A 27,941-nucleotide genomic window follows, 5' to 3' on the forward strand; every position below is an offset into this window, starting at 1 on the left:
ACTTATAAGCCATCAATACTGCAAAAAAACAAAAAACAAATAAAAATTGCCATGAAAAAAAAACTAACGTAACTGGTATTGTGGGGGCCGCGCGGACCCCAACACATGCATATCTTCGTCCTGGTGAATGATGCAGTGCTGAAACGCCTGCACCAGACGCGAGTAGCGCCGAAATGAGAATACCAAAAATTTTGGCTGTCCACGATGCGTAGCTTCTTAGAAATCAAAGAAAACGTCATGCGTGGGGGCCGCGCGGCCCCCACGATACCAGTTAAGGGTTAAAACAAAAAGGAGTAATTTAGTTATGACAAAAAAAATCATAACATAGATCACTCTAATCCTGAAAAAAGAACTATATGAAAGTAATCTAATTATCAACAAAATTATGTCATAATTTAGATCAATCCACTTCATTAGATAAAAAACTAAAAAGGAGTAATATAATTATGACTAATAACAAAGTCATAATGTAGATCACTCCAAACCTGAAGAAAAAAATGCTTCGATAGTCAAGATCAAAGGTCTTTCTAGAACATAAATTAATTAAATCCCTCATTTTACAATCACTGGGAAATTTCGGGAGACAAACAGTGTTTTGGTAGACAAAATCTCAATTTTTCCCTGACTTTCCAGGTGACCCCTCTATTTCACTGACTTTCCCTGACTGCTATGAGCTTCCCTGACTTTTCCCTGACTTTCCCTGACTTTCCAGAATGTGGACACCCTGGTAAACAAACAATACCATCCATTAAAGGCTCCAGACATCAGTATGGAGCAGAATCAGCGCAATAAAAAATAGCGCAATATTTTGTTGCAATTTCTTACAAAACTTGCGCACAAAAAGCAAATCTAGTATGAAAATCATCAAACTTCTAATGCTCGTAACTTAGTTCAGACTGAGTTTAGAGGTATACATGCCATAGTAAGTTTGGTTTATTACACTATTTTGTAATCAAAAAACAAAGTTTGGTCGATGGCCGCGCGAAAAAAAAAAGACGCCACCTTCCATACAAAATCTGGCATTGCCATTTGTCAAAACAAGTTATTAACAGTCAGAAATGGTCATTTTCAGTCAGTTTGATTTGAAATAAAAATTATATATTATATTAAACCAGCTTTTGCCCACGACTTCATCCGCCTGAAATTAAAGTAACAGGTCATTAAGTACTCATTATGATTAGTAGATTCAAAATTATTTTAGTATATTTTTTTAAATTAAATCTACTAACACAAAACAACACGCATTTTTATCCTATTCCATTCACAAAGTATTTTGTTTGTCTAAATAAAAAAAAAATACAATCACGATGTAATTAGAATGGGTACTGTAGGTGAGCAGCCCTATCGCATGTTGTCATACCGTGACGTACCGCGGGGCTGTTGACATTTATTTCAAAAATATGGCCGAGTTGGAATCCTGTATAGATAGTACTAGCTTTCCGCCCGCGGCTTCGCCCGCGTGGAATTTTGTCTGTTACAGAAAAACTTTATCGCGCGCGTCCCTGTTTCAAAAACCGGGATAAAAACTATCCTATGTTCTTTCCCGGGACTCAAACTATCTCTATGCCAAATTTCATCAAAATCGGTTGCGAGGTTTAAGCGGGAAAGCGTAACAGACAGACAGACAGACAGACAGACAGACAGACAGAGTTACTTTCGCATTTATAATATTAGTTGGGATTACCGTGCTTTTAGCTTTTAGTCCATTTTTTAACCATTAGTTTGCATATTGTTAATATTTAATTATTAGTAGCAAAATTTGACCATTGGTTAATTTAACTACGAATCAAAATTACGGGCCTAAGGGTGGATTCGACCAAACAAGAGTAAATTTTAATCTCAGAATAAATCGTCAGTTTTGACATATTTCCCATACTGAAACTGTCAATGTGCCAGTTATACCAGGAGTTATACTCGTATAAAATTTTTGGTCGAATCGGCCCTGATTTGAAAACTTACAGTAGGTACCTATTCATTAAAAGAGACGCCTCTTAACACCGTCTGCGTTAGCATCCGTGCTACTGCGTTCGCGGTCGCGGTTTCTTCTATAAGGCGTACTCGCCCAAGAGCCGGGTGTTGACATCGGTATTTTCGGGAATTTAACAGTTTTTGCGGGCGAAAAATAATTTATAAAATGTTTCAGCTGGCTCCGACTGCAATGTGTAGGGTAGCATAAATACAAGCGATCCCCTGAATCTGTTTCTGGGCTAATCGCTGGGTCGCCGTGCGAATAATTGCAACCACGCTGAGCAGAAATGTAAATGTGTAGGGTCTTCTCGTTTAAAGTATAATTAGAGACACCTGTCCAACCACCCCCTTCATTGTTCCTCTCGCATATACATATATGGATCTTACTGCTCGAATCATCATTCACAAAATTTTCATTTCCAAGTAAAGCACTGTAACAAATAAGTAGACTGTTAGACCACTGTAGAATTACTTGTCACACTTATCAGTGAAGCCACAGTTCGTCAACGTGTTCACTCAGTTCAGTAATCAGCGCCCTGATTGCGCTAAAAAATTTCAACTGCAACGCGACTAGACAACGTACGAAAATCAGCTGTTTGCACAAATTCGTATCGCGGTGTCGCTTTGACAGCTAGTTCAAACGAAGGTGGACCGTAACGGAAAGCAACTGCGTCTTTGTGTAAAAGCTGACAGAAAGCTACTTTTTTCAAACGCAATTCATACGCATCACGAACATAATTTGCTGTGTTTTAGTGAAAAAATAAGGTGTTCGGACTTTTAATGTAAAGTGCTTAAATCCATTGTTTTGTCTTTGTTTGCACGTGAAATTTTACCGCGATATCGAATTGCACATCAGCTGGAATGAAAACTGAGTGTAATTGGAGTGTAGACTAGAGTTTAAATGCGAATGATTTGGAGACATTACAAATTAGCGCAATCGGGGAGTAGATCTTTGTTGCTCTATTCCGCTAGCTATATTAACTTTATGGTGCCGGCACTGACACTTCATAAAGAATGTGTGCAATCTTAGTATATTAATGTAAGAACTACGGTAAGTCCTACTTACCGGGTCCCGTACGTAGTGGCGAAGGTCGATTTAGCGAAGTACGTTTTAGCGAAAAACACTCATGGTGGTACGCTAGAGCGAAAGGTTACTGAAGCGAAACACTCGCGACCGAAAAAGTAATTTTGATGACCTAGAAGCGCTTCATTTTGATTTATATGAAATGTTTATTAAATTTAATTTTTAATAATAAAAAAAAACAAAAACAATTATTTTGACTCGGTTACTATGTAAGAAATATCATATATTTTCATTAAATTAAATTGTTACTAAATGCCATTGATCAACAAATAAACTTTTAAATAAATAAAAATTAAGCTCTCCTAGGTCAGTAATTTTTCGGCCGCGAGTGTTTCGATTCAGTAACCTTTCGCTCCAGCGTACCACCATGAGTGTTTTTCGCTAAAACATACTTCGCTAAATCGACCTTCGCCACTACGTACGGGACCCCTACTTACCTGTATGTTCTTAGCTTTTGTTCGTCATCCAAATAAAGGTTCAAATTCAGCCTTTTTTTAATCGCTTTGTAAATTTCATCGTAACCAAAAGCATACGTTTGGTGTAATACGACTCTATTATTATTGATGAGCCATCTTTCAATTTCGCTAACCACTTCAGCGTGACAGTCACTGCGCCTCGGAAAGTGTTCATAATCACTTTGGTCAAAAGTACCATCAACGTACATGGTATCAATATTTAATTTTCTTTGTTTATCGTGTAATTTCTCCAAATTTGGCACATCGTTTTCCTCTATAATAAAATCACCAGTGAACAGCACCCTGTGTTTCTTAGTTTTAAATAAAAACATTACAGCGCCGATCATGTGTGTTACAGGTATTAAGGTTACTTCAAAAGACTGCCCATCAGCGATGTCTATAGTATATGTCATTCCTGTAAACAAGTACCCTGTTTATTATAAATTGTAATTAACTAGATATCTCATGGCTAATTTACACGTTTTAAAGTAGGTAACAAAATTTTAACTTAATTTTAAGTCTATATCCAAACGTCAAGCTCTTGTTTACTATGAAACTGCTTGTCAAAACGTGTCAAGTGACAAGCCCCGCCCACCAACTTACCCGAAAAATTAAGTTAAAATTTAGGTGACTACTTAACACTACTTAATACATATTATAATTATAATAAGAGGATTTAAGACACTATTTAAATCAAAGATGTAATGGCTAAATAATGTAATAATAAATAAAATAAATAAATAATAATGTAAATCGGCATTAACTTAAGCACTTACCAACTTTCAGCGGTTCAAAGATTTCATTCAATCGAGTGTTATAGCAAGACCAGTGATTATTTAATAAAATGATTTCACTTTCTTTACTCATGTATATTTTACCACCTTTTTTTCTTAATTCCTCACTTTCAACCTTGTACATCATTCCAACAGTATGATCTGAATGACAATGTGACAAGAAATAAGCCATTTTGTTCTTTTCTTCAAAGTTGTCAACACATATATTTGGTATTTCATTGATAGGACCTTCAAAGCTTGCTTTCATGGTTTTTCAATCTTCAATTATCTGCAAATTATTAATTTTTTTTAAGGAAATGAGCACAAAAAATAATATCACTCGGCTGGTCCATTTTAAAACCTTGTATGTGCAACCACAGAATAATAATAAGTACTGTGCAACTAGGGTTTCTGCTCGAGCTTTCTCGAAAAAAATTATAGGAGCTCGAGAATGAGGATCATTTCGATTTTTAGCTGTGAATGCAGATTTATAGGGCTAAGAAATCCTTAATACACAGTCCAAAAATTTTTGTTCTACGGCAAAAAATGACGAAGTTATGGCCAAATTACTAAAAAAGTTCACTGACCGCCCGGCGCGGGGACGATGACGTCACTATATCCGATCCGAACGCTGCCGGCGTACTGCGTGGATAGAAAATATTTTTTTCTAGCCAAACTATCAGTTTTAGAGAAAAACTTGTAATGACATTTATTCATCAGAATAAAGTAAGCTATCGATAGGTAATTTTTAAAAATAGAAATTGTGAAAAATAACGCAAAAAATCCATACGCTCATACGATTCAATGGAACGCAGAGACGCGATTGGGGTCTCCGCGGTGGTATATTTGGCGATTTATTCAAATAAAGTGTTCATAAGTGTTGTTAGAGTCATATCTTCTTCCAAGTAAAATATAATTTAATAATAATAAATAATAAATTTATTTCAACAACAAAGTGTGACTTACAGAATAGTCGTATACTTGTAAAGTAAGTAGGTAGTTATACAAAAAAGAAACTATAAATCTAAAATGCAATTTAAGTAATCTAAGTAATTAAAAATAATAAATACAGTCTTTTAAGATTAAAAACTATGATGGAATACATTAATAATATGTGGGTATACGGCTAAAATCCTTTACCTCCCGTACTAGTTAAAACTGTGTTACGGCAAGGTAGTGATTCTCGCTCCATACTAGAGGTGGGCGCCGATATAAAATTGGCCGGCGGCGGCGCGCCGACTTTTTGACCTCGGCGGCGGCGGCGTCGGCGGCGTGACCTTGTTTGACCTTTGTTCATTAGGTTTTTTTTTAAATCCGGTTTTTTTAGTATCTGTCGTCAAGACTAATCAGGTGATTTGCAGTTGGTTGGGGTTTGAGCCACTAGAGCAATGGTTTACCCTAGTAAATTAGCTCTCTTGATCATAGATAGGTACTTTGATATTTGGATAGCGGGTTTGGCTGAGATCAGGTTCTCGTGTACTTCAGAAAGGCGAGCGTAACAATGTGCCGATAAAAGTACCTTTAACATGTATTTTTGAGCTCTTTGGAGGCACATAGTTAATGTTGGATTAGCTGACTGTCGGTGGAACATTAAATTCAGTTCTGTTTTATTTATGTTTATGGTCTTTCCGTGTCATCCTACGGTCCAGGATTTTAATGCAGGTTGATTGCAGCAATGTGTCGAGGTCTAGATTGGCCGGAGGATAAGTTTCACGTTTTAAATGATAATATGGTGAGACTTCGGGGCTTAATTACATGCGCCACTTGGTCAGCCAAGCAGCTGATTTTGCAACAGTCTAGTCACTTTAAGATCACAATTACATTTGAGGAATGCCGCAGCTTTACTAGTGGATGTTATAGAGTATCGGACCAAGTACAGAGGTAGTAGAAGTGTGCTAGAAGGTACTTTTTAATTTCATAGAGTAGTCCTTTATGATAAACCCAGCTGAAGCCGCAGCGAAAGCAGACGTACAGGATTCTTTCTTTTCCAAACATTGTACTGATTATGGTTAGTATGGTTTTTGCCAAAATTTATGGTCGGGTATACTATATTACATGGGTCATACTTAGGCAAGGGAATAAACGTGCAAGAATGATCCTTTTCCATAATTTTAACAATACAAATGTCAGATTAATTGAGCGATAAGAGAATTCGATAGGCGACTTGCCAGCCTTATGGATCATTTCCAAAGTTAAGAGACTTGCGAGGTTCTTCTCACTCAGTGTAGTCATTGTCAAGACCATGGACTTCATGGTGATCAGATCAAATGCAAGTGCATTACGAGGGTCCATTTTGGCTATTTCTTTAGCTTAGCCATCTAGCGTTAGTTCTTTCGTTTCAGCCGAAACGCCGCTCGCATCCATGCACTTCTTGCGACCTTCCCCAAATCGTCGGTCCACCTAGTGGGAGGCCTGCCCACGCTACGTCTTCCGGCTCGTGGTCGCCACTCAAAAACTTTACTGCCCCAGCGGCCATCAGCACTACGAGATATGTGCCCCGCCCACTGCCACTTGATTTTAGCGATTCTGTGGGCTATGTCAGTCACTTTGTCCTCCTGCGTCTTTCGTCCTCAATTAGCGTAGTAGGAATCAATCTTCTACTTTGAACTTGAAGGTAAGCGGAAACATGGCGGTCAACTCCTCAGATAGTCAAGTATAAAAATGTCCAGAAGTAGCATACGAAAAGATGCAAAATGAGCCCTCTCAAATCACAATGGGAAGGTTATTAAGGTATAGGGTAGTAAGGGATTATCCGTGTCAGTGGGTTTAAATAAACCGGCTTGTCATGTAGCAAAAGTCTGAGATTTTTCTTGTCAGTTCGCACTCGCCACTCATGTATTACCGGACCTAATAAGCGGAGAACACTTTGAGGGAGGTACTTTGTTGCCTTCCAGAGGTTGTGGTTCCCATTTGCATTCCGAGACATATTTGCCAATCTCTGTGTGAGTGATTCGCTTAAATTATAGTCCAATAGTGTGGGTTATCTGCCAGACGAAGGCGGGGATTTTTTTCTTGACAGCAAGAGGGACCGGCACCTCTCGCGATCAATTATTTACTAGACCAAGCAGTAACTTGAATAATGTACTTGATTAACTGTTAATATAGTTAGTATTAAGTTATTCAATCAATTTATTAGTATATCAACGGCATTAAGTTCGCCTTGTGTACCAATTTATATGGCATTAAAGAATAAATATTATAGTTAGTTCTTCTGTTATAATATTATGGTTTACTGATGGGTCAAAAATGGGCCCTAACGTAGGCTTTGGCGTGTATGGAGAGCAGCCGAAGCTTAGGTTATCTCAAAGCCTGGGTAAATTTGCCTCTATCTTTCAGGCAGAAGTCTACGCCATTATTGAATGTGCGGAAGCTAACCTGCGAAAAAATTATGCCAGCCACATAATTTACATTAACTCAGACAGTCAGGCCGCGCTGATGACCTTAAATTCCATCTTCATCACCTCAAAGTTGGTAGAAAACTGCATGAGTCGACTGAATACCCTAGGAAAACGTAACAGAGTAACGCTGAGATGGGTTCCAGGTCACGCGGGAATCGTGAAACTGGCCAGAGCGGGAGCGGAGGGAACACAATATGGTCCAGAACCCTTTTGTGGCATTTCCAAAAGTCTCGCTCGAATGACCCTGGAGAACATCTATTTAAACAAATCCTTTAAGGCATGGTCAGACACGCCAGGATTAACTCATTCCAAAGCTCTTATAAAAGCCTATGACCGAAAATGCTCTAAGTAGATCATAGGACTGAGTAGGATCAAAATGCGCATCTTAGTTCGAGCCTTCACTGGACACTGCAGCTTAAACAAGCACTTGTCCACTATGGGACTGTCCTAATCAAGAACGTGCAGGATGTGCCAAGAGGCAGATGAAACGCCACTACACATTCTCACGGACTGCGGAGCTTACACATGGGCAAATACATCCTAAGCCAACAAGATGTAAAACATATCGCCCCCCAAAAGATACTGCAATTCCTAATGGATGCAGGACTCGGAGGCGAACTGTAAGGAAAATAGCGGCGATCACAATAGATCGGTACCGGTCGCAGTTATACTAGGACTTTATTGAACTAGAATAGCCGCTCAACTCAATAAAAAAATAGTTCTTCTGCGTTTGAAACACAAATTAGTACAGTATAGGAGAGGAATAAATTGCAAATAGTTTGTACAGTATCAGTATCGGCGCGCCGACAGCTGGTCGTCGCACACTGGATCGAGCCCATACAAAGCGTTGGACATCGCTTCCTTACTCAGTGTTTTTAAAATAAAATGAGATTGCGTCAACGTAGTAACTTCAAATTTTTACAGTGTAAGGTTGACAAGTTTATCTTTCTAATGTGATAGATTTTACTTATTAGATGGCAATTAATATAAGTGAAAAAAATTCTTAAAATATAGTGATGAAAATCTTGTATTTATTGTTCAATTAAAAGCAAATACTCACTCATTTTGGTCTGTTTCCATATTTAAAGAGTAACATAGTCTAACAATACTCTAAATTTATTCTCATTAAGTGTTAAAATTATTAAAGAAATATTTTTGTAAACGCCTGATTTTTCATTGCACACAATCACTTTGTTCGATTTTGTCGAGCTTGTTTTCATATTCTGTTAACTGTTAGATACATAATCTAACAATACTCTAAATTTATTCTCATTAAGTGTTAAAATTATGAAAGAAATGTTTTTGCAAACGCCTGATTTTTCATTGCACACAATCACTTTGTTCGATTTTGTCGAGCTTGATTTTATATTCTGTTAGCTGTTAGATACATACTAATGCAATTTTATAGGGACTTAGCGGACTACAAAACTGACTCCAATCAACAGATTGCCTAAGCCAATCTACGTTTGTAGCTAAAAACTGGTTCTCATTATAATGACACTACTTCTTCTTGCGACAAACAGTGTCAATGAAATTATTGTTTTTTTTATATAGTTATCTGATAAATAAAATGTGTAACTCAATACCTACCTAACACAATCATAAATTAAGAAAAAAATACATACAAAATGTATGTATGGTATGTACTAAATTCAACGACAATCTTTTGAGATGATGACAATATGATTTTTTTACTATATCTGTTTTATAGTATTTCTTTATGTTCATAAAGTACCTATTAACTACGTTAGTACTTACCTGTGTTTATCTGAAGAGAGTGTATGCGAAAACAGCTCTAGTATCCTAGCTAAAGAACTAGCGCGATCTTTCATCGTGGTTTTTAATAATGCATACAAATCTCTATTTGACTTGAGGTTTTTCATTTTAATGAGTATTTTTACTGAATTGCACATGATAAACAACTCATAAACCAAAATAAACATCTTTGGTTTACCTGACATTATTTTAGTGTAACGAATTTTACCTAAGTTAATTTTGCTATGCGGAAAAATGAGGCGCTTTTATTTAGTTTTTTGTGATTTTCTCGAAAATAGGGATGAATAAGGGTCTAAAAACTGAGTAATAATATCGCCCACGTTGTCATCTATCATCTCTCATTCATGGTTTGTTAAAGATCGCCCAAGATGTCAACTAAAACACGCAGTTTTCATTTAAAAAAATACCTTTTAAAAATACGTCAAAATAGCCAAGCTAGAAGTTTTTTAGGCACTCATTTTAACACACAGATTAAGATAAAGGTATAAGCTAATACATTAATAAGTAATAACATAAAACCAGTGAACGAAATTGGATAAATTGACAATACAAACAGAAGTCAGAAAATCCATGATTTTGACTTTGTTCACTTTACGGTCGCACCACATAACTATGATAGTAGATCATGACTTGATATTAGTGATATTTGATAGAATGAAGTCTCATCTTTCAATTTATATGCAAATCAATCTTGTTTTAAGTAGTTGCATTTAAAGCACCATGTCCAACACCTTGTATGGGCTCGATCCACCGTGCGTCGGCGGCGGCGGCGTGAAAAAATTCGCGGCGGCGGCGGCGCGCCGGCGTGGCGCCCACCTCTACCCATACAGATAAGAACCATATTAGCGAGCGTGCGTGTTGACTCGGCCGAGAAACCGGTCGCTGCGTTGAGCATGATGACGTGAACTAGCGAAATACAGTATACGCGCGGAATACAGATAAATTTTATTTCGCTTTTTAGATCATAATCTGTATGGCTAGAATGTAAATAGTTCTGTTACTTGACATCAGACTTTTATTTAGAGATATGAATTAGTATGTAGATGTAGAAACATTTTTTTTTTTATAAGTAAACATATAACAATTGTAAATCTAAAATACTGAGATCATGCCTTTTAAAAAGAGAAACATTAATTCAATAAATTCAACCAGTGTATAATTATTTATTTAAAACATTAAAAATAAAGATAAATAAATTTAATAGATTAATAAATATAAATATATGATAAAGTTCGAATTGTGTGTACGTATATTGTATTAATAGGAAAGATAATATTATAACATGCTTTGTATATAATATACTTATAAATTCGGTAATGTTTAAACAACAATAGATAATATATTTTCAGTGTCATCGTAGTCCATTTTAAGAAGGAACTCTTCTACTGCCTTTCCACACAGGTATTTCGTTTTGTCATTCAGTGTAACTTCTTTGCCTAGACGATTGTATAGAAATGGCCCAAGATAGTGTGAAAAACATCGGGTAAAATTTGTATTACAAATGGGAACATTGTAAATTTTGTGCGGTCTTCGTCGAGATATGTCAGTCGTGGTTGGAGTAGAGTGCTGTCTTGTGACAATATATTTTATAAAAATTTGCCTGACAGTTAGAACCAGCAACTCCCGATATACCTAGATCTTTTGTGGGGTATCTAAATGGTTTGAAATTAGTCACTTTCAAAATAGAGCGCTGGGCACGCTCCAAATTTATTAAAATTGTTTTTTTGGCTCCTCCCCAAGCAGAAATACCATATGAAATTATAGACTGACATAAAGTAGTATAAACAAGTTTATTTGTTTTATCATCATTGAGATATCGTATCCTCTTGAAAATTGGCATGAGTCTGCGTATACGGGTCTTAAGAGTATCAATGTGATGCTTCCAATTGAGGTTTTTGTCGATGATTATGCCAAGATACTTGATACTATCCGTGGCTGATAGAGTATAACGTCATGGCTTGAACATGTGTGAGCTTTTAGTGTGAAATCTGGACCTGGTTGTCTATTTTTATATATGGAAAATGTTACATACTTTGTTTTATTCAAATTGAGCGTGAGCAGGTTGTTTCTAAGCCAATCCATGACCACGCGCATACCATTCTCAGCTGAGAGGCGTGCATCCTCCCAAGATGAACCAGTGAATACGATAACAGTATCATCGGCAAAAGTTAAAATTTTGGCATTGGGTATATCAGTGTTACAGAGGCTGTTGATATACAGGGTGGAAACGATAAGTGATCTCACTCGATTATTTCTAAACTATACAAGATATCGAAAAACTGGTTTTTGATAATAAAAGTGCTTTACGAGCTCTTTCAAACGGTATCAGTAATATGTTACAGAATTAACTGGATCTATCCGAAAATTCCCTCCATAGCAAGTGGACAGATTCGCAACTGGACAGATTCTCAACTCGACAGATTCTCAGGTGGACGGATTAGCAACTGGACAGGACATGTACAGTCCATAACATAAAAACAACCTCCTGTACAGTAGTTTGTGTAATATTAATTTGAACCTATATCATGTAATGCATTATTTGAATAAGCTAGTGACATAGTATAAAGAAGGGAAGTAAGTTATCTTCATTCAAACGCACTGCACGCTTGCGCGCACGCGGCTTGTATGAGTGTGACATACCTTTTTTAGGGTTCCGTAGCCAATGGCAAAAAACGGAACCCTTATAAATTCGTCATGTCTGTCTGTCCGTATGTCACAGCCATTTTTTTCCGAAACTATAAGAGCTATACTGTTGAAACTTGGTAGGTAGATGTATTCTGTGAACCGCATTAAGATTTTGATGCAAATATAAAAAATAATAATAAATATTGGGGGCTCCCCATACCTACTTAGAACTGACTCTCAAAAAATTTTTTTTCATCAAACGCATACGTGTGGGGTATCTATGGATAGGTCTTCAAAAATGATATCGAGGTTTTTAAAATATTTTTTTTCTAAACCGAATATAGTTTGCGTGACAGACGCTTCCAAAGTGTAAAAAAGGTGCCCCCCCCCCCCCCCTCTAACTTCTAAAATAAGAAAATGAAAAATCTAAAAAAACATGATGTACATTACTGTAAAAACTACCAACGAAAATTTTTTTGAACGAGATCTAGTAAGTAGTTTTTTTTTAATACCTCGTAAATCGTAAACCGCTTATTACCGCGTAATCTTTCATACAAATAACTTAAATTTAAAAAAAAATCACAAATCAATGGTACGGAACCCTTTGTGCGTGAGTCCGACACGCACTTGGTCGGTTTTTTTGTTTATACAGTTATTTAAAAAAGAATCGAAAATCGTTGATACTAAAATAAGTAGAAGTTCTTATCACTGTTATTTACTATGGCCACCAGCCTCAGATCTGATTGCGTTCGAAGATAAACATACTTTTTGTGTAGCTAACCTAAGTATCATTACGTACGTGTCCATCGTATGGTACTTAGGTTATGCGAGGCATGAAGAGTTTACTGCTCCAGCATCCTTCCTTAACTCTATAATTATTGAAAGGTATAATCTATATATATAAAAATGAAACCCGTTTCGCGTTGTCACGGCATCACGTGTGAACGGCTGAACCGATTTCGATAATTCTTTTTTTTAAATGTTTGTGGAAGTCCAAGGATGGTTCTTACGGAAAAAAAAATCTCTACGCTAAGGCGGTACGAAGTTCGCCGGGTCAGCTAGTTGTGAAATAAATATTTTAATTTGAAGAACCAAGGATGAACCTTGGATTAAAATGACATTTCCATACCAAATGACAATTTAAGCCAGAGTTCAACTAGGGTGTAGCTTTTATTAATAAAGGGGTTGGAGTTTTATTACTTCTTAAGGGTTTTATTATGGGTTGCTTAAGCGAATAAACCCACAAGACCCAATAAGTCCACCCACAAGATGGACCGACGACCTCATAAAGGTAGCGGAAAGGCGCTGGATGCAGGCCGCCACCAACCGGCCATTGTGGAAATCATTGGGGGAGGACTATGTTCAACTGACGTCTTATGGCTAAGGGCATTTCTACGGGGACGAGCGATCGACCTACTGGGGCGAAAAAAGTACCTTTAAAATTGAAGTACGGACTTGAAAAAAATCACACGTATTTATAGGACTCTTGACTTGATGGAGAGCATATTTAGAAGACCGCCAGGTTTTACATCTTGCCTTGAAAAAATCCGAAAGTTCAAAAACGGGCGAAATTTGGCCTAAAATGGAGTGTCCGGTTTCCAGAATTTACTCGTTTTTGCTTCATAACTTTTGAAATAATAACTTCCCCATTATGAAACCCACATTCACAGAACAAGGGATAGTTAATAAAGCTATATAAATGAGTTTCTCTATTGCAAGTCCTTGGGTTTTAATACAGTAACACATTTAAATTTTGTCCGACGTGTGTGCCTCAATTCCGTGATTTTTACTTTTGTGCTCCTATATCACTAACAACGCACAATACGAACACCCACGCCTGATTCCCATAAACTAGCAGTTGCACTCGAGTGGTCGAGCAGTATAAAAGAGGGATCAGTCGCTTTGAGGAGCATTTTTCAGAGGTTTGAAATCACTGAGAATTTTTGGTCACTGGTCATTTCTCAAACCGGTGTGCGACATTAATAATGTTCATGAAGTATTTAATGAGATTACTGCTGAATTAATTAAGTATTTAACTGATATCTGCCATTACGTTTGGTAGAAATCGTTGTAATTTATAATATTTTCGAGTAATTTGATGAAATGTGATTTTTCCTCAATTCCGTGGATCTCAATTCCGCGGAATATAGGGCATCGAATTGAGAAAACACGTACACCGAATTGATATTAAAAGAAAATAGATACTTTTATTGTGCTATAAATTGTTTGTGTAACTTAAAATAATTAATGAAATCAATAGAGCATAATAATAGGGTGAACTACCAATCATTGGACCGTACCAGTCATTGGACAGAAGACAATAAAACTAATTTTTTGAGGTTTCATTAAAAAAATACACTGCTATTGCTATCTTATTAAAATAGTTCTTCCAGGTTCTTCGCTCGACCTTCACCAGATCGTCGGTCTACCTAGTGGGGGCCTGCTCACTGGTCCGTGGTTTCCACTCGACAACTTTTCCGCCCACTGCTACTTGATTTATGCAATTTTACGGGCTATGCCGATCACTTTGGTTCTCTTGCCGATATTCACATTTCTGATTCTTATTAGGCTCATAGTAAGCGACCAAGTTTCACATCCATACACCATCACTGGCAACACACACTGGTAGAAGACTTTTGTCTTAAGACGCTGCGGTATTTCAGACGTAATAGAGAAGCTTCCCGATCGATGCTTAGCTGAGTTGAATTCAGCGATAGACCTCTTTCTCAAAGTTGGACCTAACTATCTGGACTCTTGTCCCAGGTATACACAATTGTCAACAACTTCGAGTGTAGTCTCCAACCTTCAGAGGAGTGGGTGCAACACGGACATTTGACATGATTTTTGTCTTGTCCATGTTCATTTTGAGACCCACTTGTTGAAAGGCTCTACGGAGGCCATGACTCCGATATATTATCATCCCCGATATCGCGACTCCTTGGTATTCTGTATAATCTGCCGTAGCGTACCTGTGTGTGTACCATAATACTAAAGCCCTTTCGGAAACAAGCTTGTTCGGAAGACTGGAAGTCGTCGAGTCTGCGAGCGAGATGATTCGTAAGGACTCTCGAAAACAGCTTGTAAACACGCCTCATAAGTGAGATGAGTCTATAATGCTATCACCACACTTCTGTGCCATGCCGGAGGCGTTTTTTCTTCGAGAATGACGGAATTGAACTGCTTCTGTAGAGCCTTTACTACCGGCGAAGCTCAGCTATAATGCCGTAACACCTGGTGCCTTGTTGTATTTCAGCTATTTGAGTGCCATTTTAATCGTGTACAAACTGACGTCCTATATAATATCTCGGTATAGTGTCAGGTCAATCTAGCTCTTGGGTTTTGCAATATTTGTTTTATGTTTAAGGTTAAGAATAAATAAACAAAGAGACCCTGTGTTATGTATTTATTTGTTTTATTTAAATAAAATTAAAATATTATATAAAAATTAAGAATTTATTATAGTTCCTTATTAAAAACTAAACATATTGATTAGGATTTTTGTTTTATTCCATTGGTATTTCAGACACATAAACCTAAAATGAACCATCTAACTAATAGACCAGCAATCAGATATCAAAACGTTTTAAGTATTTATTATATTAATTTTTGAAATACATTAGGTATTTCTTCATAATGTCATCAATTCTAAGTTTGCGGAGCGATTTTTATATTTGGAGATTCATTTCTCAATTCCGTGATTCATTTTCTCAATTCGGTGCTCTCTCAATTCGATGCTTAACATTTCTCATAAACCACTTCACAATATTTAGTGACAATGCTATTTTTACATTCAGAATGGAGTAAAATTTATTTTTTTGTATTGAAACTACTTAAAAAACTAAATATAAATTTTAGCACCGAATTGAGAAAAAATACACCGTACAGTAGAAATGCCCCTAAAATGATAATGATGATGATGATGAAAGCGAATGAAGGGCTAAATAGCTTGGGTAGTTCATCGTAGGTATAATCCTACGCCCTTTAAAATTGTATATTGGTTATGGCTATTGGAGCGGGTACCACTTTCCATACATTTGTGCCCATCATCCTTTGTCCCGGTATTCAAGTTTCTTTTTTTACTTTTTGTTTAGTTTTATTTTCTTTAAATAAAGTCTTTCAATGTATTAACTATAACTCATTGCTCATGACTGTACTCTGTCCAGTTGCTAATCCGTCCACCTGAGAATCTGTCCAGTTGAGAATCTGTCCAGTTGCGAATCTGTCCACTTGCTATGGAGGGCGAAAATTCAATGTTTTCAGGCTCCATACTAAATGTATGCCAGCCACACAATGTTAGAAGTGTTAATTTTTTTTATTCAATAATAAACACTTACATTGAACTCCAAATTGCATTCTTATTTAAAATTATTCATGAAAAACATTGGTTTTAGGCTTTACTTGCTATAATATTATCAAGACATGAGTGCCATGACTGTGGCAGTACTAAATGTATGGAAGCTGGAAACATTGCATTTTCGGATAGATCCAGTTTATTTTGTAACCTATTATTGGTACCGTTGGATAAAGCTCGTGAAGCACTTTCAGGATCAGTAACCAGTTTTTGGATATCTTGTATAGTTTTTAATATTATGTGGTTTTACTAAATGTATGGAAGCCGGAAACATTGAATTTTCGGATAGATCCAGTTTATTTGGTAACCTATTATTGGTACCGTTGGATAGAGCTCATAAAGCACTTTCAGGATCAGTAACCAGTTTTTGGATATCTTGTATAGTTTAGAAATAATCTAGTGAGATCACTTATCGTTTCCACCCTGTATGTTAAAAATAATGTAGGGCCAAGGACGGAGCCCTGGGGAACTCCAAAACTAACAGAGCGCTCTTCACTAAATTCCTCACCCAATTTTACAACCTTAGATCTGTCACGCAGATAGTCTGTAAAAAGTTCCAGCGGCACACCTCGAACTCCCAAAGCCTCCAACTTACGTAATAACAGAGGAACAGAAACAGTGTCGAACGCTTTGGCCAAGTCCAAAAAGACTCCGATACATTTCTGATTATTGTCCAAATTAATAGCTACATGATTAACAAGGTTTTCGATGGCATCAACAGTAGATATTTTTTCTCGAAAGCCAAATTGATTATTGGACAAAAAGTTGTGAGTCTCCAGATAATTTACAAGACGTCGATTTATCAGTTTCTCCAGGATCTTCGCCAGCGTAGGTAGAAGAGATATAGGCCGATAGTTCGATACGCTGTTTCTGTCCCCTGACTTGAAAACAGGAATCACTATAGATTTCTTTAGTAATTTCGGGAAGACACCTTCAGATAGACAAAGGTTGCATAAATGGACGATGGGGTAGCCTAAGTAGTCAATGTACTTTTTTATGAATACCGAGGAAATACCGTCCCAACCACAGGAAGATGTGTTTTTTAGAGAGCTAATTATCTTAGTTATTTCCAGTAGGTCAGTTTCCAAGAGCATGAATGATTGAGGATGTGTGTAATCGGGCTTATACTGTAAGGCTAATTGTTCTCCGATGAATTAATATTCTGCAAAATATCTGCAGCGAGATTGCTGCCTAAGCTACGTTTACAAAAAAGTCATTTATTGAGTCAATAGATTCCCGTGGGGTTGACTTAAGTGTTAGTAGCTCAGTTGGTGTGTGTGATTTATTAGGTTTAGTTAAATTACACACACGTTTAATGGTATCCCAGGTTTTTTTAATGTCTTTTTTATTTTTTTGTAGTTCCTTTCTATTATAGTCATTTTTAAGATTGTGAAGGATGCTGTTGCAGTGGTTACGATAACGCTTATAAGTGAGTGCTAGATCTAGGTTATCAGGCGACCTTTTGTGTCGCCTGTGCAGTGTATCTCGAAAACGCATACATCTTAAAATGCCAGGTGTGACCCAGGGCTGACGTGTTAGTTTTCTATTAGAGATCTTATACGTTACCGTTGATTTTTCTATAATGTTAGATAGTATTTTAGTGAACAGTTCAGTAGCATTGTTGGGGTTCTCTGTCGCAAAGAATTCGTCCCAGTTTGTATCTTGAAGCATACTACAGACCTTATGATAATTTATTTTACTATTTATCTTTTCCACTTTTTTATATTGATAGTTATCAGAAAGTGGTATAGCAACACAAACACAGCTATGGTCAGTCACAGAGGAGTTACAGATAACAGTACGTATTTTAGTTTTAGATTTTGCTATGCAGTGATCTAGACATTTTGCATCTCTAGTATATATTGTATGGCTAGGTATAAGTCCATGAGATGCAAGTAAGTTTAGGTATTCATCCGATCGTGGATCATAGTTATCAATACTGATATCAATGTTCAAGTCACCGATGATATAAATGTTAGGTATGTGTTTAAGTTTTGTCAGTAGATCATCTAAAGATTGGAAAAAATTAGAACATGATGCAAATGATGGAGATCTATAGACACAGACAAAGGCATGATGGCTTCCAAACTTAACGACAAGGCAATCAGCGTCCTTTATTAAGGCAGGCTGATATACATTTACATCAGATATATTATCACGTACGAAGGCAACCACGCCACTGTTTTGATTTATAAGTTTCGAGGTATGGTAGCTGGTATAATGATCCATAGTCGGTATATTATCGCAATGTTGCAACCAACATTCTGACAACACGATGAGATCAAAATCAATATTACACATTTGCAAGAATACATTAAAGTTATCAAAGTTTTTGTTGATACTTCTAATGTTTTGGGCAATAACCTTGACAGAACTTCCAGGTTCAGAATCCAACTTGCAGATATTACAAGCATCATCAACCAGAAGTGATTCCCCAGCGTTGACCTCGTGATCAACGTCGGTGGAAACTAAGATTAGATCATTAACCATTTTCGGAGTTTAGATTCAATATAAAAAAAAGGTGATGGTTCTTCGGTTGATGCATGATGCTGCAAGCACAGAAATGACAGATGCAAGGGCAGTTGTGGAAATGTGATGCACTGAGTGAATATAATACAATAGATAATTTGTGTTAACATAAAAATTATGAGTAAAGATAATATTATTGTATAAAAATAAAACAGTTGCGATATATAGTACTATAAGAGTGTTACATTTATGTATATTTATGTGTGGCATGATATCAGTTAAATAAATTGATTGTATATAATATGTAAACAAAAAATAGACAAAAAAATGTCCAACTAACTTAAGAGTATGAACAAGACTTAGTAGTAATACATTTAGTAGTCATGTGGAGCGTAGTTCATCCACTTGATTAAGTGATTTGACTAACACGGCTGGTTAGACCTTCATCCTTACGAACCAAAACGTTACCACGAGATATCCAGCAATACTTAAAGTAAAGGTATAAAAATGTATAGGTAAGTATTAATTTATTTACTTCTAACAGATACACTCTGCCAAGGCTACAAGACATTGCTATGAAGATCATTTCGATGTAGGTGCACGCAATACCTACCTGTTATTTAGTTTTTCTGAGTTAAACCTACGTACCTACCTATCTATTCGCCGTTCCCATGGGCGGGCCAGCTGCTGCAGGAAAGGACAGCTGCTCCCTCCTGGAAATCTATTTAATCTTAGCCTAGAAGCTGGGTATGACTCCCCCGCCCCCCTCCTCTCCCCAGGTCATAAGCTGGGCATGACTTCCCCCTCGGCCAGAAGTTGGGTATGATTTACCCCCCCCAGGCCCGAAACTGGGTATGACTTGACCCCTCCCCCTCCTCCCAGGCCAGAAGCTGGGTAAGGCTTGCCCCTCCCCCCAGGCCATAAGCATAAGCTAGATATGACTCCCCTTCGGCCAGAAGCTGGGTATGACACCCCCCCCCCCCTCCCCCCAGGCCAGGAGCTGGGTAAGGCTAGCCCCTCCCCCCAGCCCATAAGCATAAGCTGGGTATGACTCCCCCTCAGCCAGAAGCTGGGTATTACATATCCCCCCCCCCCTAGACCAGAAAATGGGTATGGCTTGACCCCCCCCCCCTCCCCCCAGGCCAGAAGCTGGGTAAGGCTAGCCCCTCCCCCCAGCCCATAGAAACTGGTTATAACTTGACCCCCCCCCCCCCCCTCCCCCAGGCCAGAAGCTTGGTAAGGCTAGCCCCTTCCCCCAGTCCATAAGCATAAGCTAGATATGACTCCCCCTCGGCCAGAAGCTGGGTATGACTTACCCCCCCCCCCCCCCAGGCCAGAAACTGGGTATGATTTGCCTCTCCCCCCCCCTCCCACCAAGGCCAGAAGCTGGGTAAGGCTTGCCCCTCCCCCCAGGCTATAAGCTGGGTATGACTTATCCCCCCCCCCCCCCCTAGGCCAGAAACTGGGTATTAGCATCATATTATTATGTTAAATACAAACAATCATTAAGTTACACTCACCCCAACCGCGTCTCCGCATTGCATCGAATCCTATGAAAATGTGGTTTTTGGATATAGCGATACTTATTTTTCACAATTTTTATTTTTAAAAATTACTGGTCGATAGGTTACTTTATTTTGATGAATAAATGTTATTAAAAGTTTTTTTCTAAAACTGATAGTTTAGCTGGAAAAAAATATTTTCCATCCCAATACACAGTGTGTTATGGGACTGTATAAACGGACATTCTCATTGATTTGATGAAACGTAGATATAGAGCTCAGTTATACAAACATGATAGTAAAACTCCCGTTTGAAAATTCCAAGTAGTTTTCGCGGTATACAAATTCAAAGTTACCTATTTTTTTACTTCAAAATTATGCAAAAATATTCTCACTCGTTAACTAATAACATTTAATTCAGAATTGTTATAATACTTCATAGAGCTCTTAAAACTACACGTAATAAGCGTATTAAGTGCTTCGTAAACGCATTTAGTTAATTAGGAAAAATGATTTTAGTGATTTTTGTTTTTATTTGTTTTCTCAATTATACCTTAATATATGCAAACATTTTTAATTGCAAGATATAGTCTGATATTTAATCTAATTGTATTAATAAAATCAGCTTTAAACTCCGTGATATATTTGAGAAAAAACATAAAACGTCTTAATAAAATTTTTACGAGTCTAGGGTCGACAATTTTGGAAGGAATAATTCATGTCTAAAAAGTTTCAAATCCCGCCTGTTATGTGCATAGTGTTGAAGATTCTAAAAAGTCACATTCACATTGTTTTTAACCGACTTCAAAAAAAGGAGGAGGTTCTCAAGTCGAGACTTTTTTCTTTTTTAACACTCTTATATTAACTTAAGTTGTATGTAAGTAACTAACTAAAAAAGTATGTAAACAAATCTAGGAAGTCGAATTTATCCTACCTTTAATAATTTTCTCATCGATTTGAAACCTATGTAAATCGAATGTCAATACAATAATTTGGTACAATCGAGCTGATGATATTTAAACATCCAAAAGAAATATTGCTATTAAAAAGTGATGGGAAATTTACAATTCTATATGGCGCATATTTTCAATTTGATTTTCCTCAAATATATCACGGAATTTAAAGCTCATTTTTTTTATACAATTAGATTAAATATCAGACTATATCTTGCAATTAAAAATGTTTGCATATATTAAGGTATAATTGAGAAAACAAATAAAAACAAAAATCACTAAAATCATTTTTCCTAATTAACTGAATGCGTTTACTTACGAAGCACTTAATACGCTTATTACGTGTAGTTTTAAGAGCTCTATGAAGTATTATAACAATTCTGAATTAAATGTTATTAGTTAACGAGTGAGAATATTTTTGCATAATTTTGAAGTAAAAAAATAGGTAACTTTGAATTTGTATACCGCGAAAACTACTTGGAATTTTCAAACGGGAGTTTTACTATCATGTTTGTATAACTGAGCTCTATACGGTTCATCAAATAAATGAGAATGTCCGATTATACAGTCCCATAACATACTGTGCAATAGTACGCCGGCTGCGCTCGATTCGGATATAGTGACGTCACGCGGCCCTGCGTACGTTGACTTTTAGCGGCAAAAACGGCCTATGTTTATTACTTAATATCTTCGTAAGTAATGGTCCGATTTGGATAATTCAAAAAGATATATCTTTCTTATGTCTTAAAGATTAACGTAGATACTAGTTTTATTGAATTTTCTACAACAGTACTGATCCTCATTCCCGAGTCTCGAATTTGAAGCTTTAATATTCTTGAAAGCCTATTTTCTTAGACAAAACTAAGTTTTTAATTATTTAATAGGTTAACGTTGCTTTTAGACTCACTCACTCAGACAGTCTTTCCTTTTTTACCCAACTGCGTGACGCAAAGGAGTGATAATGTGTTTAATAGTGGAGGGAATCAGGTATATTTTAAAGTAAAAATGCGAAATAATTTCAACAGACGTGTGTACTGATCGAATCCAACAGACAGAGAGTAAAACAAAAGAATGCCGAATGATTTTTCACTGTCACAATATCCAAATAGGTTTTATATCACTCGCGATCGCGAACAAAATATAGCCTAATGTATGTTTTTTGAAGCACTATAGAGACCAAACTCCTGGGTCGATTTTTATGATTCGCACGTCAATCGATTCCTCTTAGTCCGGCGAGTGTCACTAAAGACTATCGTTAGATTTGTTTTAACTGTAAATATATTAACATGGCCGATTTTTGGCGCTATATTATTTATTAAAAAATATCTCAAAACCTATCGAGTGGGGTATCAAAATAAAGGGTTTTTAAATAGCTTTCAAAATTTATGTTCTTTAACTAAAAGATTAAAATAAAAATATTATTGAAAAAAAAATAAAAACAAAAAACCCAACTGGGTAAAAATGAACTGAGAAGATAGAAACAAGACATAAGTGTTCACAAATACAGTCGGAAGCATCAAACACTTATCATCATCAGTCCATACAGTCCACTGCTAGACTATGAGCCTCCTCCGCGGGAAGAGTAGGGGTTGGTGACAAATGTATTCTATTCTGCCCTCGCCACACGGCTTATCACCAACTACTTATGTCGGCCGTTTGGTGTAGTGGTTCAGAACGTGCTACTATGCCAAGAGGTCCCGGGTTCGATTCCCGGCCGGGCAGAAATTGAAAAGATGAATTTTAATTTCTGTGACGGGTCTGGGTGTTACTATGTATAATATGTATGTATTTAAAAAAAAAAGTATATAAGTAGTATATCCGTTAAGCTAGCACCCATAACACAAGCATTAAGTTGCTTACTTTGGGGCTAGCTGGCGATGTGTGAAATTGTCTAAAGATTTATTTATTTAAAGATTTATTTATCACCAACAAAAAAAAATAGTCATTGATGCCTCGGACACAGAATACATAATAGTAGCAACAGAAATTGCACTCCTTTGTGTAGGATCAGATGCCGACATTTTAACGGTAATAATAATAATGCAAAATATCCAACGCACATGGTGCATTCGAAATCGCACCTTACTACTACGCTCACAAGAGCGCATTTTTTGTGTGTTTAGAATTGATCTACGTCACCGCTCAAGCGTCAGGGTTGTATGAGCAAAGTAAAATAAATAAAAACTTAATTTTAAGAAGCATTTATTGTATTTACGATTAGAAAACTTTAATTTTTAATCTCTAAAGTACCTATTAATAAACTTTAGTGTTGCGATAATTCGAAATTAAACAAACAGTTTTAAAAGGTGTAGTGTCGGAAAATAGACACGGTGAAGTAAAGTTAATGTTTTTATTAGCTATAATAATTTTTTTGCTATATTTTTTTTTTTCATAAGTATTTCAAAATAATTTATTATTTAAAAAGTGTAGTTTTTTTTATTATTTAAATCACTACAGTTAATTATGATTCCTAAATATTACAATTTTTCATTAAAGAAGAATAACAGTGCTGTTGGAACAATAAACCTTGATTGCGACTATGATCGACCGAGCGTGTATAGATACGCGTGTGCAAAAAGGCGCGTGGCGGCCCGGACTGATTTGCAACTTGAAGTTGTCGCGCGCTGTAGGTAATTATCTCGGCCGGCATAGGCGAGTGACGGAGGCCTGCCTCGGACTTCATTTGTGAACACTTTGTCTTGTTCCTATCTTTTCAGTTCATTTTTACGTAGTTGGGTTTATGTTTTTTTGTACTTATATTAGATTTTAAAAAACCTGTGTTTTTAGCAAATTTCAACCGATTTCAACAATTTTAATTAAAAGACTCGAGACCCGAGAAAACTGGAGACTTTGGCCTCGAGAATTCCCGAAACTCGAGAAAAAAAATAGGTCGAGAAATCAGAAACCCTATGTGCAACGGAGTAATTTTTACAGGAGAAAAACGCATTTTCATTTGCCCTGCTAAGAAGCTTAAATATTTGGATGACTTCCGATGTTTATATTGAAGATAACTAAAGTATACTTTATGGAATAATAAAATATAATTATGCACCTACTTTATTAACTTCACAATAATGAGGGCGGGGTTCGGATGCCCGACTGTGGGTATGCTTTCGCGGTCCGTGACTTCCCTGGCGAGGGCGGCCGAAGGTAGATGGTGGCCGTAGGTGCTGGACGTAGTCGCTGTCAGCTGGAGGCGCCTTGGATCTCGAGCCGCAGATGGTACGCGTTTGCCTCCGCGTTAGTCCCGAATTCGATCCCTGGGAATGAACATTCCAGCTTAAACCACTTCCGGTCTCAACATCCGGAGACTGCAATCATCGTCAAACCAAGCCAAGAAAGTCGAGCCTAAGTAAGTAGGATAGCAGGCGAAGTGGCGATGAATGCAATCAGATCGGAGTTTACAAACACAGCATAATCAAAATGAAGTAAACAATATTATGATTTATTATTAGGTAGGTACGCGGGTACGCCAAATGCTTTAAATTAACAATTTGTATGAATAATTACGCCAATAGCGAATAATTACTAACTGATCTCTGCTAAAGGAATTTGCGACATAATTAGGTTTTCAACAAAGCTGGATAGATAGGCACTAACCACAGTAGATAAATTAACAGTACGGAAGCTTCATACAAACGCTCGAAATCAGACTCACGCACACAGACGCACGCTTTACACGAGCTCTAAGCGAACCTCGCAGTCCATCCGTCGCGAGTGTCGCGCGCGTTGTGTTTTTAATAATAATTTTATTGCATGCGCTGTCCGCTGTATTTTTAAAAACATGCCACGAGTGTATTGCGTAGTATACGGCTGCTTGAACTCAGCATCTACAAAACCAGAACTTTCATTTTTTAAACTTCGTAATAATTCTGAATTGTAAAAATGATTAAATATTACCTTTTAAATAAATAAAGTGCTTACATCTGATTTTGTAATAGTTCTTTTTAAATTACGTAATTACGCTTTTTAAAAATTGATGTGTTCTATTTGATAAAGTAATTTGCTCCGCGCGCTTTTGTACTAAGTGATGAACTATATTTAAAATGAGGCAATAGGTATGTGAAAGTAAGTATCCGGTATTTAATTTTATGAGAATAGATCTTCTACCGGCCTCTAATAAAGTACTTAATCAATTTATTCGATTATGTATTGGATCATTATAGAACCTAATTAACGTTTTATTTTTTTGTTAACTACTTAGTCAATTAATTTATTCCATTAGGTATTTGATAATTAAAAAACCTAAATAAACGTTTTAATAAATAAGTAAGTAAGAACCTTATTAATTTTATAAAGATTAAGAGTGCCAACCCTAACACTCAGTTGAAGTGTAGGTATTTAACTCGCCGAAAGGGCTAAGTTTCCGTACTGCTTTAGCTCATATATATACTGTGCACTAACTAATCGCAACTTGTAGTTACATTATCTGCTTAAAACTAAAGCGAAAGAAGAAATACTTGTTCATCACTTACCCTATCGGGGATGTATTCACTACACAGTTTTATCGTACTTATTTATGAAATATGGCGTAATAACGTGTACTTGCAGAAATTTGTACTTTGCAGTCTGTATTTATTGCATTTGCACTACATACTATAAATTATTTGAAATGGAATCGGCGCGGCGGCGATAGGCAGGTACGCGGCCGTACTTTTCAAGTTGGTTTGTCGAACTCGAAATGAAGCCGGGGCCGGGGAGATGTGCCCTGGCCGACGATTTTTAAAGGTCAAACGGCTTTAGGCGCCGCCCATTAAAATCATACGATGTTTTTCACCAATGCCCAAACGCATAAAGGATTGAAGAGAAAGCTGCTTAGGGTCCCGCGCGACTCGCGACCGATAAACGAACCATTAGCAAGGTCACTGTAAATTGATCTATTTTATTTTAAGCTAGTTTTAAGTGATTTATGTAATTATTTGTTTTGTAAATGTTATTTATTTAGTGATAAGAATAAAATCTTGTTTACAGTTTTTTGTTGTTTTATGTATTTGATAGTTTTAGTTATTTTTATTCATTATTATGTTAATTCAATTATATTTTATTCGTACAAAAATCCATAAATGTAATTATGTGACGTATAACGTTACAAAAGATACAATAACAAAAAAATGCCATTTGTAAAAAATACAAAAACATTAATCATAATAAAGAGAGTTAAATCAATGAGTGTTTCATGATTATATGGTTATTCGTATAATAGAAGATATAATATTCGTACCTATTCGTATTCGTTAAAATAGTAGGTACCTATTCGTTGTATCACTAAATCAGTTTGTATTCATGACTCATACTTAGTCCGGGTTGTGGTCCGGGCGTGGTTTTGCATACGAAAATAAACTCGTAACAATAACACAGATGGACTCAATGGGTAGGTAAACTAGAAAAGGTTTTGCTTCACATATGAATCATCAAAATTATATTCTCTAAAATGTTGCAGATTTGTCACAAAGTCAAAGTCAAAATTTCTTTATTTGTTTAGACTAATAAATAGTTCTTACAAATCGTCATTTTGCTCTTAAGGAGCCTCTACATGTCTCAAAATCTTTTTACCCTACCAGCGCTTCGAGACCAACATTTGGCAAGTGCTAAGAAGAAGCGCCGCAACAAACTCAGTCACCACTGTCTGCCGGTTAATTTAATAAATAGAATAGAATTTAAAAATAGTAGTAGTAGGTACATTCGATTCAGGAGCAGTTCACTGAATTTACCATGCATTCTTGTATGGTGTATCTTATAAGAATGGGTATACAAAATTGCGTGGTATATTAAACAGGGTAGTGACGTGCTAATATCTAGACTTACATATTAGATACTAGTAGAAATGACTCGCATACATAAATTTGAATAACTTGGATTGACCAGTCCCCGAAAGCAGTTCACAGACATGACGAGTGAACCAGCCATCGCTTCACTTCGACAATACAGGCCTACAAAACCTAATGGTGCAAGATCATACTCTACTTATTTTTAATAGTTAGGTACGCCCGTATTCACAAACGATGCTTGCGAAAATCGAACGCACAGCGTTGAATAGAGCTCAGCACGGCGTGATTGGTTCGTCAACCTGTGCGTCCACGCACACTGAGACCTCATAATAGTAATGTTTGTGAATACGGGCGTTAGTCATTCTAAATTGACACTCACCGTTTTTAAGCGGACGCTTGAAGCGCAGTTGTTATCCTTATTTTATCAACTAGCTAGGTATTAACACTAAGTACGTGTGATTGCGCCACACGATAATAGTAGAGTGAGCGCGCGCATCGGCAAAATTAAATAGCAAACCGCAATATATCTATAGAGCTATAGATATTTATATTGCGCCATAGAACAAATAGATACAGAAGAACTCATGTATGTAACTTCTTTTTTTGTACCTACACTCGGCGGTCGCGCTAAGGTTGACCGAGCGGTTCCATTTTGTGGCATGTCACTTTGATTTTAAGGAACTAGGTCAAACTTTCTAACCTAAAAAATCTGACTTGCTCCCCCTAGATATAACTTGCCCCCAAGCGACATATTTTTTCGCAGTTAAGTTACATACTTTAATACAGCGTGGGACGTCCACCCACAAGGTGGACCGACGA

General features: G+C 36.8%; 2 protein-coding genes across 2 annotated transcripts in view; one reads left to right on the plus strand and one right to left on the minus strand.

Moving 5' to 3' along the window:
* LOC135085194 (glutamyl aminopeptidase-like) overlaps positions 1-27,941 on the plus strand; it is an 84,039-nt gene that overhangs the window by 8,762 nt on the left and 47,336 nt on the right. The gene's annotated exons all lie outside the window — the stretch shown is intronic.
* LOC135085347 (protein artemis-like) lies at positions 1,819-27,613 on the minus strand. Its single transcript, XM_063980133.1, has 4 exons — positions 27,502-27,613; positions 4,284-4,569; positions 3,490-3,922; positions 1,819-2,399 (listed from the first exon to the last, which is right to left on the minus strand). Exons 2-4 carry the CDS (start codon positions 4,546-4,548, stop codon positions 1,976-1,978), a joined length of 1,122 nt encoding a protein of 373 aa, XP_063836203.1. The 5' UTR covers positions 4,549-4,569; positions 27,502-27,613; the 3' UTR covers positions 1,819-1,975.

This window comes from Ostrinia nubilalis, chromosome 28, assembly GCF_963855985.1.
Source record: "Ostrinia nubilalis chromosome 28, ilOstNubi1.1, whole genome shotgun sequence".
Classification (NCBI taxonomy): domain Eukaryota; kingdom Metazoa; phylum Arthropoda; class Insecta; order Lepidoptera; family Crambidae; genus Ostrinia; species Ostrinia nubilalis.

Bases quoted from the DNA above. Each gene is read 5' to 3' on its own strand.
- LOC135085347 (XM_063980133.1), bottom strand. From the start codon at position 4,548: ATGAAAGCAAGCTTTGAAGGTCCTATCAATGAAATACCAAATATATGT. The intron at 3,923-4,283 runs GTAAGTGCTTAA...ACTTGTTTACAG, and splicing joins CTTTGAACCGCTGAAAGTTG to GAATGACATATACTATAGAC. The intron at 2,400-3,489 runs GTAAGTAGGGGT...TATTTGTTACAG, and splicing joins CAAAAGCTAAGAACATACAG to TGCTTTACTTGGAAATGAAA.